The 20,555-nt window shown below is 44.3% G+C and overlaps 1 protein-coding gene across 1 annotated transcript in view; it reads left to right on the top strand.

Moving 5' to 3' along the window:
• RHOJ (ras homolog family member J) overlaps positions 1-19,917 on the top strand; it is a 61,354-nt gene extending 41,437 nt beyond the window's left edge. The window contains exons 2-5 of the mRNA XM_083863055.1: positions 4,295-4,353; positions 9,642-9,806; positions 10,914-11,009; positions 12,295-19,917. Coding sequence (XP_083719181.1) covers positions 4,295-4,353; positions 9,642-9,806; positions 10,914-11,009; positions 12,295-12,441 — 467 coding nt within the window. The 3' untranslated portion in view covers positions 12,442-19,917. The remainder of the gene's footprint in view (positions 1-4,294; positions 4,354-9,641; positions 9,807-10,913; positions 11,010-12,294) is intronic.
• The last annotated feature ends 638 nt before the right edge of the window (positions 19,918-20,555 follow it).

Here is a 20,555-nt window from a genome sequence, read left to right on the forward strand (position 1 = left end):
TTAAGATGTTCTGAGAGTTCAGCAGACAATTTATGCCCTGTTTCTGTCAGTGCAGGCAGTGAGCATTGCTGCTGTCTGGCTGAAGGGCTCATCCAAGGGTGCAGTTCAGTCCCAAAAAGTTATCAAACAAAGCACAAATTGGAGAAGAGTTTGGCAAAGATTGGCCACTGACAGGTGGATCTGGGGCAATCTAGGCATTCAGAACATCAATAAAATTGTCACATTGTCCCCAGAAACACAAACAAGGACAGGTTTAAAAACAGAGCTCCCAGCTCAGACCAGTTTGTGGTCCACACACCAGGTCCATCCCACACAACACCCGTTTACACCTTGTCCTTCTGCTGTGCTGGTCAAGCCCTGTGTTGAGGTCCTTTAGCAGAAGCCCAGGCACACAGACCTGCAACAAAACCTTGGAAGTGACCCAAAATAGTTATTCAAACTCTAGCAGCAATACCCAGCTAATTTATGACCGAGCAATCATTTTTAAAGCCATGTTCTACACATCCTGCACTTGGTTAAAAGCAGCTAGTGAAGGGAGGGGAAATCTGCCCTGCTGCATCATCTGGTGCAGCCCAGAAAGGAGAGAAATGAGGGGCAGGGCTGTGCAAATATTCAACCTCATTTTACCACAGTCACTACTGCACTCTGCTAAAGGCCAGCTCGTTTCAGTGCTTAATCAATATATCAGTATAGTCAGTAAATGAAAAGGAGAGTTCATATTTGTCTTGTTACTCCAAGACTGCTCATAAAGTCGAGTTCACAATCCCATAAAGGAGCCTGCATTACCCCAGTGGCTGGGAAGGAATTCCTTATTGGCTTCCCATAGGCCTGTCCACTGAGAGAACAGGAAAAGATAATAACAGGGTAAGTAAGAGTAAACTGGAATAAAGCCAAAAGTAAGGCCTAAGGATCTAGCAGGGCAATCTCAGCTCATAAATATGACCCACCAAGTGGATACTCTGAAGAGACTTTTGCCTGACAGAGGCAGACAGATAAACTCGTGGTATAAAAACACCATGAAGCCATTTTTTCTCACATCTGTTTTGCCTGCTTGAAAGTGTGGTGGAAATTTTAGCACCAATACATTAATCTGGACATCACTGTTTCAAAATCCAGGGATCATATGATTTGCAATTTGGTTCCCACTGCATTCAGAGCCAGGAATCCAAAGTCAACACTCGAGGTTTAGCCAACAAGGCAGTTTTGCTGGGGTGGTAGCTGCAAATCCAGAGGTGAAATGGGCAGTAGGAATATCCTCTGATGATGACACAGTTGAGAACAATTGACAAGAAGAAAGAAAATATGAAGTTTGATGGGCAAAAGAAAAAGCAGGGGAGGGGGGAAAATGCAGGGGGAAATTAAAAAGGAGAGAAAAAAAAGAGAGAAAAAGAAAGAGAGAAAAAGCAAAAATGTCAGACTGGTGCCATGCAGAAATTCACAGCAGGACCCATAAGGGGCAAGATGATAGAAGGAGAATTAAAATGTGACAAACAAGCTGGGTAGACTCAGGATGTATTTTTCCAAGAGCCCTTGCAATTCTTATCCCTTGTGTGGGGGAAGAGTAATGGTAGGAGACCACCAATCTCTTTATTCCCCCTCAGCATTTCCCAGAGGTGACCAAGAGCCAAACTGAGCCGCACAAACCATCAATCACTGCTCAGTGTGTGGTTCCACAGACCTGCTGCAAAACATCCACTGTGACTTCATGGACCACAAAGCACAGATAAGAGTCTGGGAGTTATATCCTTCTGGCGAAGCACAGCACACTCAAGGTGGACTGATCCTCTATCCAAAGAGCTTATCTCCAAACCATATTAATTACTGGAACACGGCAGCAATTCGTGTCTGCACCAGGGCTTTGTGCCAGCGCAGCTCTCTCAGTCAGATGCCACCAAGAAAGAGATGGGCCAGCAAAGCTTCACAGCAGAGCAAATTTCAGTGCAGCTTTCAAGTTTTTAAGCACTGAAGACGTGAGCTGATCTTTGCAAGCAGGACCCAACCCAGTTTGTCTGTGCGCAGGGTGAGCCAGCAGGAGTGGCAGAGCTGGATAACCCTGTCAGCACTGATGAATGGCACATGCCTCTTCATATCCATCAGAAACATCACCTGACCTGCACCTCCATGTGCCTCACAGCTGTCCTAAGAGCATCCTGCTTTGGAGGAGCTCTGCAGGCTCCTTGCAAATTCCACCAAGGACTGACAGTGCAACTGGTGTTTGCAGTCCTGGAAACCACGTGTCCTCCTAAAGCCCACCTCAGCCAGCTGTGCATTGCAGCTGGAAAACTGCCTTCAGCTGAAGGGTACATCTTCCCACAGCTGGTCCTCGAGCAGAGCAAAATCTGCAGAGCAGGTCTGGCTCCTGCATTTCTTGGCACAAGGGCAGGTTGGAGGCTTGCCAAGGTTGCAACTGGGGGAGAAAAAGAAGCACATTTCCCTGTGCCTCCGGTGAGCTGTGCTGACCACCTGTAACCCCCACTGCTTCTGAGAAGGCAGCTATAAAAAGCAGGAGTGTTGCCAGTAACTTACACACTTCATACCCCTGCTGGGACGTTCTGGGATTCCCTGCACCGCAAGAAGTTGAAAAAATCCTCCCTGCGGCGCCAGGGAGAATTATTTTTAATTGTTTTATTTGAGTCAGGTTGTGAAGGAGGAGGATGGGACATCTGGACTGTCTCCTGTCTGTGTCAGTGCCCATCTCCCCACTCTTGCACTCCTTCCCCAAGCTCTCCCACCCCTGGGTATCCATGCCCAATGTCCATGAGTTCCCCTGGGAGCTGCACAGTGCAGAGCTACCTCTGAGAGGAGGAGAGGGAACTCTCTCCCCTTCCCCACCTCCTACTCCAGGGCACAAGCCAAGGCAGCCCCAGCAGTGGGTGAGTGCAGCCCATTCTGCTCTCATCATCATCTAATCTCATCTTTGTACTTGCAGGATGTCAGGTTTGCTCTGTTTATGTGCTGACAACACTGCTGGGTCTCTTTGCAAGCAAATAAAGCTGCTGAATAATCAGCCTGTCCAGTTACAGAGACTTTCAGTCCAAGAGATTTCGAACAGGACATTGTTCCCCAGTGCAGGAGCTATTAAATTCCATAAATTTGTAGCTGCTTTTTTCCTACAAATTTTATCACCAAAAAGAAAAAATCAGCAAGATACTGCATGATGCTTTAAGTCTCTCTCTCTCTCTCTTTTTTTTTTTTTTTTTGTCCAAAATAACTATTACTCATTCCCACCCCTCATTAATTGCAAGTTATGATCACCTGATGGGCACCAGTCTGAGCCTTTTCCCCCATTCCTGACAAAGTTTGTGTTCATTCCTATGTTCAGCCACTTGTCCTCATGTTTAAAAAAATTAAATGTCCACATGCTGCAACAATATCATTATTTTAAGCAACCTTCCTGACTAATGTTTGAAGGCTTCCTGTTGACTAATGGGTGGAACTGGACTGCCCCTCTTTCTTTCCAGTTCAGTAGTAATGATTTAAGCAGATTAACTGGTTAACTAAATGTCATTAACCCAGATCATGTCCTTTACACGAAATAACTCTGGTTACAGGAATCAGCTAATAATGGGACTCATCCAAAGGCGATGAGAAAACATTTTCCTCAATATCAAAATTTGTCAATGGGCTCAAAATGAAGTTCAGCGTGATTTCTGCTAAAGGAGTAAATATGCTGGATGTCATCAACAAACTGAGCCATGCTTTCCTTCATTTGCAACAGAGTGTGGTCAACATCCCTGAAAATCTTCAAACTCCTCTCCCTTCCTGTCCTTCAAATCATCCACCACATAGCCCCAGGTACTAAACACTGTCATTTCACCTGTGATGGCACAGGGCAGGGCAGCTGCAGCTCCAGTGAGACCCAACAAACACCAGCCACTGCTGAATGTTTCATCACTTCACAGCCTGGAAGTAATAAAATAATAAAAAAAAAACTTCCCAAATAAAATGATCCATGACCAGTGCCCATGGTGAGGAGGAAGGAATCCTGTGCTTTCAAGTCCAGGATGTTCAGTTGGTGGCTGCAGAGACAGGCAAACATTCCTCTGTCTCAGGGACCCTGCTGGCAGCAGGGTGTGCAGCTCATCACCCTTGGCTCTCTATACAGAAATAAGTTCTTGGCACAAAGGGTTTGCTTTTGTTGTTGCCTTCAGTTTGGGTTGAATGGATGTGCTTGGTTCAGGATACCCAGTGGAACACACGTGCTAATGTGTCTATTGGCATTTTGGGATTAAAACACATCAAAATGAGGCCACTGGTTTGTGCATAAACAACATTTCTTGTTTCTTTCTTCCAGTAACCGTGACTGTGGGAGGACAACAACACTTGCTGGGGCTTTATGACACTGCAGGGCAGGTAAAGGACTGCAAAAAGTTTGTCATTTTCCTTTCCCATGGTTTGTTTGTTACCATCATACACTGGGGTTTGTTGTTTGTAATGTTTGTGGAGTTTGTTGGGGTTTTTTTTCACAAATAACAAAAATCAGTTTTGAGTTGTAATGGTTGAACTGCTGACTTTCTCCCTTTTGTTTCCATTCTGTTTTAGCAGTAAAATACACACAAATACACTCATCCCTAAGACTGTGTTTTGCCTAATCAAAAAATCAAAGCCTGATGAGGCTGTGCAACCCCCATATATCCACCTCCTATTGCAAAAACAATATTTTGTGTAGTCAGTGTTTTCTTACCTTTACCACATGGTGGCATTGAAGATACAGAGAATAATTCCCTTTTTCAAGATCAGAAAACTGGTATAATTCAGCACCAGTCTATCAGTCACCAGCTGTTGACTTCTTAAGTGGTAACTCATCCAGATTTGCATCTATCCCAATGTTCTTCTCCCAGGACAAGGGTGTCCATTACAAGAGAGTCCGTATCCCATGCTTACTTACATTTAGGATGCTTTTGCTGTTTCCACTGTCCACACTCTGATATGGTGTGATTGCACCCAAAGCTTGCAGAATAATTTCACTCCCTGGAGAGGAGGAGAAGTTATTTCTCACTGCTTTGCTCTGCCAGCAGAAGGGCAGAAGAAAGTACAGGGAGCAACATATTTTTTGTGATGAAATTTCCCTCTCCTTGACTCCAAATGCTGGTGAGTGACAAAATAAAGAAAGGGACATAGTCGGTATAGAAACCTTGCAAAAAATCATCTGCTGAGAGCAGAGGGAGCAGGATCCAGGTTCCTCGCAGACTGGGAATGTTGTAACCCACATCCACCAGCTCCTCCAGTCAGAGCTGACACTGAAGCCAGCAGGAGAGAAAGCAGAATTGGGAATTTGCTTCTCTCTCCAGCAGCCCTGGATGCAGGGCTTTGCTTTCACCAGGAGCTCTTCTTGGCTGTGGTTTTGCCCATGGCTGACTGCTATGAAAGGCACAAACAGTGCAGAAGGAGACCCTCCTGTCTGCAAAAGGCCACTTCTTGCAGAATATACTTTGCAGCACTGTGCAGAGAGATCAAAAAACCCACACCAGAACAGACTGTCACTTCCAGAAAAACCTGCACTCAGCAGAACTGGGGCTTTGATGCTTTGGGTTTCACTTTCTTTAATTTTATTCTTATCATGTTTCTGTAGGCAGCAGCAGTCTTAGCTGGTTTGGTGGCCCTTACAGACCACATATCTTTCCCTTCCACATGGTGCAAACACATGATCCAGTCCCAAAATATGACCCAAGTCCTTGCCCCATGTTCAAAGCCTGTTCAATCCTTTATTCTGTGTTCACAAGCTCAGAACTCAGAGCCTGTGTCATGATCCATCAGCCCTGCAAGTCTTTGCAAGGCAGACTGGAGTTATATTCATTCCCAGTCAGTTTTCACCCCGTGCCTTAATATTCCTACTTGTTTTGTAGGGCTGACAGTTCCACCTGCCACCCATTTCCACAGCAACACCTCCTCTCATTTGTCCTCCTGAGCCAGAAGGAACACTCAGCTGTCTCTTTGACAAGCCTCACCCCTCCATCCATCCCTCCACATCATTTTGCCAGACCCTGCTTCAAACTAGACAGTTCACCACCTGCCTCAAAACCTTTTCTGTCACTCTCTAAGCTCATGTCCCTTCCAGCCCCTGGTCCAGAGGATGTGGCCATCCAGCCAGAGCTCAGAGCGTGAATCAGCCCTTGATGACTGGATTGTCTCCGTGGAGGCTGGAGGGATGATGCTTCCCACATGCTCCAGTTATAACAACAGATCATCTGGGTTGTTTCCTCCCTCCTTCTCCTTGTGTGCTGTGTGGCTTTCCAAAGGCATCAGTGTGAAGTCATAGCCAGAAATAGCCCTTGACACTGCGATGCTATAAAACATATGCTAATGAAATAACAATTGGAAAGTGTTCTCCTGCAGCAGGACCCTCTGTCAGCCTGAAGGGAGAGCTGGCAGAGACCCCAGATTTGAGGTATCTGGCTTTCTGTATCCCTGGCACAAACAGTCCTAGGAGGAAAAAACTGGTTGTTTTGCTGGGCTGGACTCAGGTGCAAAATGCTTTAGCAGAGTGTATGAGAGATCAGCACAGCAACAACACAAAAACAAAACAAAAGCCAGTTTTGCTGCATTTTTGGGACCCAAACACTGCTGAGCTGAAGGCTGAGATGGAGGAGAGGGAGCAGCACCAGCTGAACTCAGCCCTGGCAAGTCACAGGCAGATAAGACAGCAAGGCCAGGCTGGCACTGGCATTTCCAGGCAAACCAGTGGCCAGGCAATGTTAACTGGGAAACCTCGAGCTCCCTAAATAGCAGTGAACACAATGCAAACACGAGCTGGGAAAATAAATAAATAAAAATAAATTATTGATCAGTCACAGCCCAAGCCCACAAGGACTCAAGTCCCTTCCCAAACATGACTGTCACTCCCTGCAACTCCTCTGGGTATGCCCTATACCCATGCAAATGTCCAGTCCCTTTTTTGTATTATTTATTTGCTTGACTTCAACCATCTCTGAATGAGAAATGCCCCTGTAGGTCTGACTTTTCTAAATGTCCATTGCAAGGTTTTATAACCTTCTGAAGAGCAGGTACAGAGTCTTGTCTGGTGTGGTCTGGAGGAGCCTGTACATGTACAGGAGCCCAGATCAACTCTTAGCCATGATATTTGTGTTTTAACCTGTCTGTGAAAACCCCCCATGCCCTGGTGGGAGGTGAGACCTCTGCCGTGAGATGCAAGGCTGCCCCTGCTTGCAACTTATATAATGCTCTGTGCTGATGGCTCAGATCAGGAATGTGATAGCTCAGATCAGGAATGCTCTTCCTGAAAAAGGATTTCTAGGGATTCAGAAGGAACAAGGAAAATAAAATTAAATGCATGCTCCAGTAGCTGTCACAGCCAGGCAGAGAGCTCATGGCTTTAATCTGTAGTTTTAATGGTACTGTAAGTCCCAGGCCCTCTAAATATGCACGTCTGGAATATTGGAATTGGCTATATTTAGCCAATTTCTTCCCAAAACTCCTAGCTGAGGATTCCTTGAGGCTTGCTGCCACCACGTGGCTGGTTCAGGAGCCTCACTTGCAGCTAAACCAAAAGCACAGAAAGAATCTTTGCATCAGCCCGGGGTGTCTGTGCCACAATCGGTCTCAGGTTTGATGTTCTGGGTTAAAATAAGGTTTCCTAACCCACAGCATCCACATAAAACTGTCTCTACAATGCAATTTCCTCTCTGATCCCATCACCTTGGCACCCACTTTGTCTCTATTAACCTCTGCTGGGAGCTGGCTGACATCTCCAGAGCCTTGGATAGATCTCCTGTCACTGACTTTGCTTCTTCATGAACTGCATCACTGGTGTACCCACAAATATCTCTGAGGGGTTTTTTCCTGCTATTCCTTAAATGTAGAGAATCCTCTTTCTTGGGAGGTGGATGATATATCCAAACATCTCTTCTTGAAAATCCTTCTTGAGATCCACACTTGCTATGCTACTGAAAAGACATAATTATGTCAGTATTAAAAAAATACTCTGGTTTTAACCTAAATACTGTGGCTGTGAGGGCTGGAGGTAGTAAATGGGAATTTACTCTTCCTGTCACAGTGGGCTTGGGACAATGAACTTCCAGTTAGACAAAACAAAGCATTTTATTTATGCTTTAGGATGCTTTTTTAAACTTTTATTTCATGACACAGAGCTAAATTTGGGCTCATGCTTCCTTCCAGAATAAATAATTAAAGTTTTGGAGATTTTTTTAGAAAGAGTTGGTGCCAAAAGTTTTTGAGTTATTCATTAGTATATTTTGGAAACTAGTGTTGATGCAGAAGTAGTCTGGGCCAATTTATTACTGTATAGTCAGGGAAAAAGAGACTTCAGGAAGGTGATTTACCAGGCTCAACTCACAACTAATTTGTTGACCCAACCAAAGCAAGGCAAAAGCAAGGCTGCAGTAAAACATCACCTATTCTGACACACACTGATACAGTCCTGCAGCGCCTTCTCCTGCAGGACAGGCAGCAGCTTGCATTGTTCCTCCCCCTAATGTGGGTTTCCCTGCCTAAAATAAATGTTCTGGAGTCTGAGAAACAGCACCCAGGTGTCTTTTTTACCCCTTTTTATTAACTAGTTATTTCCTTTTATTAACTAGTCTGCATCTGCAAAGCAAATCCACGCCAGTTGAATTTTCACACAGTTATAACCAAAAGCGACCAGACTGCAGAGATTTGAGACTTGTCCAGAATGCAGAAACTATAAACTGCAGATCTACATTGCAGTCAGGCTTGACAGCAGTATGTATTATTTTTTCCCACACTCTAGCTTTGTCTTTCTTTCCCCTTTTTTTAATTCTGGACCCCTTAAAAAAGCTCTTGGAACAGATGTATCCCCTCTAAAAAGCATCTGTTTCATTGCACTGAAGTTTTCTAACAGGTTTCATTGAACATTACCCACCAGACACAGCCACAAATGCTCCCACTGTCAGAAAGAGCCAGGCTATCCCTTTCACATGGCCTGCAAAACCTCTGCTTGCTTTCAGCTTCTCAAGCCTGAAAACAGACCTAAATTCTTCCTTGAAACTCAGCTATCAAAGCCAGCTCATGACATATCACAGCTGTGATTCAAATGGTTGAAAATTCACCCTCTTCACCACTAGCCCATGGAGAAAACCTCTCTCCTTCCACCCTCCATGGCCTGTGGAAACACTGAATCACCCCCAGTGAGTACCCAGGTACTGCAGGCTGGATTTGATCTGCTTTCTGCTTTCAGGATGAATGTCTCCTGCTGACTGGCACATTGCTGTGCACCACACAGGACTGTTCATCATCACCTTCTGCACCAACAGCTCCACAGATAACACAAACAAAACCTGTTTACACAATCACTGGATGGTTGAGGTGGAAGGGACCTTCAAAATTATCTAATTCCACACACACACACACACCCCACCAGGGATAGGGACACCTTTCACTGGACCAGGCTGCTCACAGCCCTGTCCAACATGGCTTTGAACACTTCCAAAGATGGGGCATCTTACAGCTCTTTTTGGTAAAATGCTGATAAATCAACACTCTTGTGCTGTCAAAGGTGGTTCCCCCTTCTCCAGCAGTGACCTGGAGCTTGGAAGGGTGAGTGAATATGGACATATGGAATATGGACTGCATCAAACCCAATGTGACAGCCCTACCTGCAGGCATCCCCTCCTTGTGACACTCTTGTTGCTCTCCCCTGGCAGGAGGACTACAACCAGCTGAGACCCCTGTCCTACCCCAACACAGACGTGTTCCTGATCTGCTTCTCTGTGGTGAATCCTGCCTCCTACCACAATGTGCAGGAGGAGTGGGTGCCTGAGCTGAAGGTCTGCATGCCCAACGTGCCTTACGTCCTCATAGGGACACAGGTAAAGCTTCTCATGAGCATCTGGAAGGGTTCTCTGTTTAACTCGTGGGAAATTCAGCCAAATTTTCCCATTAGAGGAAAATTCAGGGACTGGGAATGGAAGCCAACATGCAGGTGTCCCAACTGGCAAAGCTCATCCCATCTTTTTATTCAAATGTATTTTAATGTGGCAACAAGTCATAAATACCTGTGGGGACAAAAGGTTTTGTTCAGGTCTCTAAAGAGAAGGAAAAAAAAACATCAAAGTTTGTGGCCAGAAGCTGAAGCTAAACTTCAAACTAAATTTTAAGAATGGGAGTAATTAGCCAAATGTCATGGGAAGGAAGTGGCCTCCCTTCATGTCTTTACATCAGCATTACAATGGTGACTCACCATCCTGCTTGTGTTACAGTGATTGTCAGACTGAATGACCAAACCCCTTTATTTTGGCCTTAAAATCTATGAATCTGTCAATCAAAGAAAAATTCCCTTATATGAGTTTGTTACCAAGACACAAAGTAGATAAAGACTGTGAGGGTGTGGTTACAACCATATGGAAAATGCCAGAGCACTGGACAGTAACCTAAGTCAAATTAGAGAAACAGATCAAATTCTGGTCAAAATGAAAATCTTCATGCCACAGGAAAGGCAAATAATTCAAACACTGCCTTTGTTTTCTACACTGGAATAACCTAAAACACTAATTTAAAAATAAAAACATTATCCTTTGGATCCCACAGTCTGAAAATGGACAGGTTTGAAATGCCTGAATACTTCACTTTGATGTTTTCTGTAGAAAGAAAGGATTTTGTTCTGAGTCAGACTGAGCTGTGTCTGTCTGGCCTGTCAGGGTGCGGTTTGGGTGATCTAGTGCAGGGTTGCAGCAGTGTCCCCTACAAGGGGCTCTTTCCTGTACCATCTGAGCTGTGGCCCAATAACCTGCAAAGGAGAACTAATTCATGGTAAACTGAAAAAAAAAAAAAATTTAAAAGGTAAATAAAGGTGCAATTCATTTCTGAAGTATCACCTGAGTTGAGGAATGATACAGATGCCCTGATGTGGGTCTGTAAAGCCATGAATAACTACCTCAAGAATTACAGGACAGGGGGTTTTTTGTACTTTCCACCAGATTGACCTCCGGGATGATCCCAAAACTTTGGCACGGCTGCTTTACATGAAGGAGAAACCACTCACCTACGAGCATGGAGTGAAGCTGGCAAAGGAGGTAACAGCTTCTTCTGATGCCACAGATCTGATCACAGCTTTCCACTGGGTTTCTTTCATTCAAGGCTCCTCCAAGGCCCATTGGCCCCAGACAGAGATTAAAGCCTCTGTTCAAACAGGCTGGACCCAGGCACACATTGTGGCCCCTGAGCCTGTTCCTCTGCTGCAATATCAGTTCAAACATAGAATATCCTGAGGGGGAAGGGTTCCAGAAGGGTCAATTAGTCCAATTCCTGAGCATGCACAAGGCAACCCCAAAAATCACACCATGTGCCAGAGACAACTGTCCAAACACTTCTGATCTCTGGCAGGTGCCATGACCAAGCTCTAAGGACAGCAGCTGGCAAATGGATATCAAAATAGATTTTACTGCCTATTTTATCTAAATCAAGTGTTTCTTGCTCAGGGTTCTGCCTGGAGGTGCAAGTGGCAAACCCCTCTCTGCAGCCACCTCCTGTCAAACTCCTCCCTATCCCTTACAAACTCACAGGCAACTGGGTTCCCACTTATCCATTGCACTTGAGGCAGCAGAGAAGGTGCTCCCAAAGTTTCTGTGGTGGTCCATTTCTCCTGGAAAGGCAGGGGGTTAGAAGCATTCCCCAAGCCCTGGGATGCAGGATTCTGGATCCTGGCCTTGTCCCCTTATATGCTGCAGGTTCTATTATTGTCCTTGGCCCTCCAAATCAGAGCATCCAAATGAGCAGAACAAACTGAATAAGCCACAAGGTTGCTGAATAAGCTGAGGCTGCTTTCCCAGGCCTCTGTAGGTGTTTGTGTCACATCAGCATACCCAGGACACTCCTATCTCAAAATGATGCTTCCCTATTCCCAGAAACCAGCTGGAAGCTCTCCCCAGGTAGCAGCTCCCCTGGACTGGAGGAGGCAGGACACAAGAGTGAAGAGCCAAGTGTGTGAAGGAGTCCAGCTACACCCCAGCACTTCCTTGAAGCCTCCCCAGCTGCACAGGCAGACTTTGTGTTAGCCTGTTTGTGTTTGAGTGCTGGCCAAGCTCCAGGTCCAGCACTCAAACATGGGTGCAGCCCTCTCTCTCTGCAGGGTTGTGCAGGGAATTCCTGCAGCCCATTCACCCCCATATGCTGAGATACTCATATTGATGCTGATTCTTGTTCTCTTGCTCAGAATGACCCCATGAGCTTGTCCCTTCATCCCACAGTCAGCCAGATACAAAACAGAAAAATGGTCTGACCCCTTTCTAAGGAGTAGAATGATGCTGGAACAGCATCACTGTGTCTCTCCCAACTCTCATTTTCCCTCTTCCCTTTCAGATCGGAGCCCAGTGCTACCTGGAGTGCTCAGCACTCACCCAGAAAGGCCTTAAGACTGTCTTTGATGAGGCAATCATGACCATTTTCCACCCCAAGAAGAAGAAGAAGCGCTGTGCCAGGTGCCACAGATGCTGCACCCTTGTGTGACGTCCCCTGGGAAAGCAGAGCCAGCTGAGCTCAGTGAAACCAAGCAGGTTAGAAAGGCAATGAAGGTCACATGCAACTGAAACGGGGAACATGACCAGAAAAGGGTCCTTCTTACCCAAAAATGGAGCTCTCCATTCTGGAAAACCTCCAAGCTGTATCCCCCTTGGCCAACTCCTGTCTCTGCGCTTTCCTAACCCTCCAGAGCTGTTTTGTAGCCTGTTCCCACTGCTGCAGACTACAGAAACTAGGATGCCTGCTTGGCTCCCCACCTTAGGAATGAGGTGAAGATGGCTTGTGACAAAACAAAGAGCTAAAGACAGCAAAAGAAACAGGAGAAATCCTTTTGTGGCCTTAAGTAGGAATTGATTAAAATTTGGAATTTGCAGTCCTTAGGAATTGAATCGGAATTGACTGAAAGCACGTGGAGATCTGTAGAAATCTAATATGTAAGATGTACACTATAGGTAGGATGTATTTTTAAAGTTGCTTTTCTTTTATAAGACTTGCTAGTTCAAGAGATACTTTAGTTTGTTCAAACCACATGGAAGCAAAGGTGGAGTGATTCCAGTTTGTTTTCACTTAATGGTCAAACTTCACAGGATCAGGATGTTTGCTGCACCCAAGCTATCAAAATGGATCAACATTTACCTCCAGACTTAAGGAATGTTCTTACAACTAAAAAAAAAATGCAAATAACTGTATTTTTTACAGAGGAATGTTCAGGCTGAGCCATGTTTCCATAAGCTGGGAAAGGAAGTACAGAGTTGTAGCATGAATGTACTGAAACAAAGGAATTCTGCCACCAAAGAATATTGCCCTAGACATGAAATAGCAGCATGGAACAATCTCTCTTCCAACTGAGAACAAGAATGAGACACATTGCCATGGCAACTGAGAATTTACCTTATAGATCAGCTGGATTTCTACGTCTCACCCAACAGCCAAGAACAGAAGAAAAAAAATAAAGCCAAAGGTCATACTAGCTTTAAGTGCTTTGAGGTGATCCAATTGCCTTAAAATTATCCTTTTTTTTATGAAGTATTTCTGTAAAAAAACCTCATCAAAGTGGAGTTGTGAACTTGTTGACTTATTATAGCCTCCCTCCTCCCATTCATTTCTTCTCTCTCTGCTCCCATTTTTCCCCCTTCACAGAGTGTGCTGCTTGAGCTGCAGCATGGCTGCAGTCCTCAGGAGTGGACTTTTCCACCAGTGCATGATGATGAGCTGCAGCCAACAGCATGGAGATGGGAAATCCAGCCCACAGGGGAAGGGAAGCTCCTGTGATCTCCCCTTGCTGCTGGGGAAATTCTGCCTTTTTACTGGAGCCTCTCCCAGGATCCTGCAGCTTTGCACATCACAGTAGCACAGACACTCAGAGGTGAACTCAAAGTCTTGTTACTTGCAGCTGCCTCTGGGTACCCTGGCAGTGCCATGAGCCTTGTCATGGATTTCATTGCCCAAGCAGGAAATCCCAGCACCAGCACACACAGATTTGAAGAGGTAGCTCCTTGCAAAAGCTGTGTCTGTAGCCAGTGTGTCCAGAAGTGCCAGGAGGGAGCAAGTGACTGCAGTGCATCATCCTCCTCTGCGCCCCATTCCAGGAGCCTGGCAGCCCTCTCCTCTTGGGAATCACAAAGTCCTGACTGAGAACACACCAGTCACCAGACAAACCAGGGAACTCTAGAGCTGGTGATGCCCAGAGTGATGAGTGAGTGCAGCAGGACAATGGGAACAGCACCCAGGGCACATGGAAGGGACCAGGCTTGGAGCAGTGTCCAGTCCTGCACTGGGACCAAGCTTAGGAATCTGAGCTCCTCCTTCAGCAAAAATTCCATTTCATACAATTGCAGAATGGTTTGGGTTGGAAGGGACCTCAAAGATCATCTAATTCCCAGTTTACCATGAAGAGCTACAGAAATCAGCTCTGACACCCCAAAACATTTCCAGGTAGAAACCAACAGTTCTCTCTGACAAAAGCCACCAGACTAGAGGCAAATGCTTTGCTCTTTTTTTTACCCACCATCCCTTTCCCCTTGCACACAAACATGGACGAAAACACAGCTGTGCCATACCTGAGACAGACAAATTCTACTTGTGGCTGGTGATTTTTTGTGCATATTTTAGATTTGGTTATATTATGTCCCAGGCATTGGCTTCAAATGGCCTGGCTGCTAAAACTCAGCTCAGAGTGAGGTGCAGGGGTCCATGCCATGGCACAGAGTTTGTGTCCATGCCCAGGCAGAGCAGTGAGTGCTCACCTCAACAGGACACTACCAGCTGAACTATAATTTGAAAAAATATATTAGAGGAGGGTAAGGAAAACTAGACATGGATTAAATAAATTAATAATTAGGCTTACAACATGACTAGAATCCCACTGAAACAACAACAACAAAAAAAAGCCTTTAGCAGATTTCAGGGAGGTTATATCTGCACTGTGCTGCCTTTTACTTCAGTGGAAATTAATGAGGATGATTGTTTTAGCTCATGTAGGTTGCTGGAGAGTGATGTATGAGTCTCTGGTGGAAGAAGGTGAAGTCTGGTTTAGCTGAAGCACAGTGCAAATGCTCAGGTTTGAGCTGCCTGGTTTTCTTAGAGCTTAAAAAAATGTGGAAATAGAGGAAATAGAAAATCCAGAGTGACAGCTGAGCCCATCCTAACGTAACAAGCATGCTGGAAAAGAGAAATGGAGCACCCTGGCATGCTTCAGGGAAAGCCACAAATAATCAAATTGGTTTTTTGTGTGCCACTGAGTACCAGGGGTGATTGCTCATCTCAATGGAACGGCACAGGACAGGCAGTAAAATCAAAAATCAAGTGGGAAGTTGTAGCATTAATGTAACTGCAGTGGTTTGAAGGATATTAAATACCAAACATGAGGTGATGGAGAAGCTAAAATGCTGCTGTCCTAATGTGTTAAACTGCAGCATCCTGAACAAATCCTTGCATAGAGGAGGCAGATAGAAAACTGCTAATATACATACAAAAAACGTTAAGGCTAACCAGGAGTTTCTTTGCACTTACAAAATGGAGCAAAGTGGACAAAGTGAGGTAGTAAAAGTTCAAACTGATTTTGACCGAAGTTTGAATTCTGGGAGCTGCAAGAGAGGAAGAGTGGTCACAATCCACTGAGAAATGACCTCTGCACTCCATTTATTTTAATTTTTCTTCCAGCAAAAATAAACGTTTTTTGAAAAGCCATGTTTAATGCAGGTCCCATAAACATTATCCCCATGTTACGTTATGTACACACACCTGTCCATGAAATGTGGCAATTTCTCAAGGATCTGCCCTATTAAACTACTTTTTTTGGGCAGGCAGGTACAGCACAGGCCAAGAGGCTTTAGAAAGGGATTGTAGGCAGATGTAAGGAGAGTCATTGACTATCTGGCAAGTCATACCTAATGCCTTTTTTAAAAGCAGCAGATGGCGTGTGAACAGGCAGTGAAGCTTATTTTCAGAAAAACCACAACACCAGACATGGTGCAAGTGCAGGCATAAGGCCACAGATACAAACTTCAAGTTATTTTCAAGCACCATTAGTAATAAGGAAAGAAAATCAATAGAGGACTGCCAGGTGAAAGGAGATGGGTTTACTCACTGTGAGATGAGCTAGAAATCAGATCCCAATTTCACCTTAAAAGGAGCACTGCTAAAGAGAGTCATAAAGGTTAGAAACCATCCCTGCAGGTTATTTGACAACATCCCCTTAATGCAGCTGATGTCAAAGCCTTTCCTGACAGACCTGCCTTTGCTAATAGTCTGCTGTCATTTCAAAAGCACTCACAACTTCTGGAAAACTTGCTGGGTCCTGTAAAACCCATCTCCTTTGGCCTCTTCTGAAACCTTCCTGTTCTACCAAGAGCTCTTAACCTGAAGCTGCAGTTTCAAACAGAGTTCCCAAAGCATTTTCATGCAAACCCCTGCAAGGAGATATTAGAGGTGTTTGAGAGAGATCTCAATTCATCAGAGAGTTGCTATCACATCGAAACCACCTACAGGTGCCTCTGCCCTTCAGAGCCCTGTGAAAACACCAGGACAGTGGAACTGGGACAGTCCTGCCACTTCCAGCATGACTTGAAGGAGGTCTCACAAAATCTCACCATTTGTCCTGTGCCTCCCAGAGCTCTGAAAACGTGGGGAGAAGGCAGAAAGAAGGCTCTAACCCCCATCAGGACAATTCTCATTTGTTCAATTGGATAGAGACCCTGTGTAGGTACAGACTTCATCCCAAGTCCAGCATGGCAATCAAAACAATCATTTCAGCAGCTGACATTGATATTTCTCACCATTTTTCTCTTTTGAAGCACTCAAAGCATTCAAAATAGACACAGAATTAAACATATAGCACTGCATCTTAATATGAAATAAAGTTATTCCAAATACTTTTATTAAATGGATGGATTTTTGCAGTCCTCCTCATACTGAAGAGAATTTTACTTCACAAGGAACTGTCTCCAAGTTGTTCATGTCTCCAAGTTGTTCTTGTCTCATTCAATCCCACTGGCAGTGCTCAGGCCATTAGAAATGCTGATTGGTGACCCATCCTCATAGTTTAATTACCAGAAAGCCTCTTCCAGTCCCTCTAGTGTTGGTGTCCTGTGTTCTTTTGAATACCTTCAGGAATGGGGACCTCAATCACTTCCCTGGGCAGCCTCTCTCTCCCTTTAATTCATATATGTCAGATGCCCATCTGCTTTTATACCTTGCTTGGAGCTCATGACCTTTTCCTGTACCTTTTTTCCCTGTGTGACACAGCAAATACTTCTTGACTCACCACACAGAAACTTCATCTGGATTAAAAATAATTTGCAGTGGCATCAATCTGTCTCAGGCCAGGATTGTCTGAAAGCACATTTGTCTTCCCCACCGAAGCAATCCATGTGCTCACATTGGCCCAGGGACCATTTGTTAAGCAAAGAGGCAGAATGTGGGAATCTGGCTGCACATGCCTTTCTCCATGTATTTTCTTTTTCCCTGAGGAAGGACCTGTAATGTTGTTTCATCCTACATCAAAAAAGGAAAATCTGGAAATAACAGAACACTTTGTTGGTTCACAACTCCATAGGACTGGAGGAGCATCTGCTGTGACAGGAGGTGAGCATGGAGTGACCTACGTCAGATAACTTCTAGACACATTTGAGCTCTTTGCAAAAATGAAGACAAATTTCCACTATGAGTGTTTATTTTCCTCTCCGTGAATAAAGACCATCTGAAAGCAGGAAAAAGCCTCCCACTGGTTTCTGTAGTGGCTTGTGATCTCAGCTGTCTTCACCTATCAAAACAAAACAGGAACAGAAATATTTTTGCACCAAAAAGTCAGGACAAAATCACCAATTAGAAGCCATGAATGCAACAGAATCACTTCTGCTTCGGGGGAGAGCTGCAAAATCAGGGCCCAGAGCCACAATTAGTCAGCTTGATCCTCAACCTTAAATTTCATCTTAAGTTGTTAAGGGAACACCCATAACTAGAACAACAACAACGAAAAATCTTCAAATTCTCTTTTTGTTGTTTCAGTTAAAGCTTTCAGAAATATGGGAACAAAATTTTGTTTCCTTGGGCAGCTCCAGGAACCACACCATAACAGCAAAAAGAGTCAGAAGCTCATTGTAAGAGGAAAATTAATTCAGAAACCCAGAGCAATAGGCAAAAAAAAACATGTGAATTGCTGTCAGTGGTGAAAAATCTCTTTAACTTTGAAAATATGGATCCCCATCCCTTTCCAGATTGTACAGACCATAATGCAGTCTTTGGCTGCTTCTAACTATAATGGCAGGGTGGGATTTTCAAAGATGCTTTATTTTGGCATCATTTCAATTCTCATGAAGGCCATGGAAAATTTCAATGGGGTCCACACATGACTGATGTGGAAAATGCTTGAGAGTCTCTTTATTTCCTCCTTTTCTGACCTTTTATTTTGGCTGACCAAGCTTTGAGCACACAAATACACTGAGCCAGGTCCAAGAATCTTTTATACCTTCTGGCTGCTGGTTAAGGACTCCTGAAAGGAGTTGGGGGATCCAAAGACTTTGCTGATTTTACCTTTGGAGGCTGATCTGAAACACCTAAGTCACTACTGAGCTGAAGATGAAAGTGGTTACATTAACTATGTAATATTCAAGACATATGGTTATCTCTGCTTAAAGACCCTAAACTCATTGCTGTCACCTAATTTCATCTCATCCCATTCAGGACACCAGGTCTGATGTGGTTTTGGTGAAGAGCAGTTTGAGCTCTCACTGATACAAACTCTGATGAATTTTGATTTTGATTGGAGGTTAATGAATTCAGAGTAAACAGTTGTCACCAGTCTACAGTTTCCAGATCTTCCAACACAACATTTGTTTGTATTGATAACATGTAGAAAAATTTGTCTGATGTCTGTCAAAGTAGTTTGTGGGTGAATCATATCCAGAGTGTGGCTATCATGTCATCTCTCTCAGTATTTTTCCCCTAAATTGGCAGCTGCTCCAACTGCATCACACACCTGGCAGGCACTGAACTGCCCTGTCAGCATGGAGAAAATGAGCCCAAACCCTCTTCAAACTTGTAAATATTACTTCACTAATAAGCAATAACAAAAAGTTGTGTGAGAGGGGAAAGACACTGGCAAAGTCTTCCTCACTCATGAGCAGGAGTGACCCAAGCCCAGGTGGGAAATGCCACAGAGGAAGACATGGTGTGGTGGCCCTGATGCCCCAAAAATATGGATTGAGGCTGGTGAATGGGCTGGGAGGTGCCTCTGTGGAGTCACAGCTGGGTATTTGAGTGTCTGGAGGACTTCAGAGAAGGCTGCAGAGAGGAGCAGGGAGATGGAGTGCCAGGATAACTGAATCCAGTTTAATGTGTCATGATGCTGATGCACTTACACAAGAATTTCACCGCACAGAGATTCTCTGCTCCCCCGAGAACACAAAGACAAGGACATTTCATTCCTTTCCTTTTGTGCTTACTTGATAGTAATACTTAAAATTATTCCTTAAGAAATGCTTTAAACTAACAGTTCAACAAGTTATTCTGATTGAGTTTGTGATGAAGCAGATGCAATGACCTCAACACAAATCAGGACCTAACTCATCACCAGTCTGGTGCTTGCCAGTTAGGAGAAAGAGTCACTGACTTGATGTGAGCAACTGAATTTTTCTCTCTTAGAAGTTGCTGTGTGCAATATTGCTGGAAAATGGGGCTGGTGAAACCAAAGGATGGGCACTAAAGCAGTATGTGTGACTTTTGAGTGGTATGCCTTTTTTTTCAAAGATTAACCAAATCTTCAGAGTTCAAAGCAAAACAATTTCAAACCAAGGAAATTCAGTTTTCAAGCAAATGCTTTCTGCATAGTTTAAAAATCATGTAAACACTATTAATTTCCTATTTACAGCACATAATTCTGTACTCTTTTGTTTATCATCTTTTAAACATGTAATTACTGTATATTGTAATGCACATTAATATCGTTTATTGTACATAGTTTATTTTAACAAAATAAATGTATTACAAAGTATTTTGACAGCATCCTTTTGAGGAGGTCTGCTTGGTGTTTTTTTATACCTTCCCAGATGCTAATCATGCACCTTGCAGGATGTTTCAGGCAGGAGAAACACCTACCAACATATTGGCAAGGATGATGATGAGCTGTGCACCCTGTGGTCCAGCAGCCAGGGCAGGCAGGGTCAGGAGGGAAATTGAAAGGTTTACTGTGATGGAGAAGTTACATGAGGAAAGACAGCCCTGCTGGTCTGGAAATAAGAATATGACTGGCTCCAGTCTTCCAGGGATTCAGTGCAGAGATGTGGATCTTGTTTTTCTTGAAAATAACAAAATTAATTACAAAAAAAAAAGTGCCTTTGTTACCCAGCTGTTCATTAAAATTTATTTCAAGACCAGAAGCAATCTCATTGACCAGCTGGTCTGCTCTTCAAGTTTAGCCTAGAAATCCCACCATTCCTGAACAACATCCCTCATCTTGATTGGACCAAAGCAAGTTTCACCAGAGGAAGGCTCTTTTCATGTTCCTGTAGCTTGTGAACCTCAGCAGGTTTAACCAGCCCTGCCTGGAGCACTTGCAGAGAAAAGACAAAGCATATCAAGGTTTATTCCTAATACAAAGGCAC

The sequence above is a fragment of the Zosterops lateralis genome (genome assembly GCF_965231275.1).
Source record: "Zosterops lateralis genome assembly, chromosome: 6".
NCBI classification, from domain to species: domain Eukaryota; kingdom Metazoa; phylum Chordata; class Aves; order Passeriformes; family Zosteropidae; genus Zosterops; species Zosterops lateralis.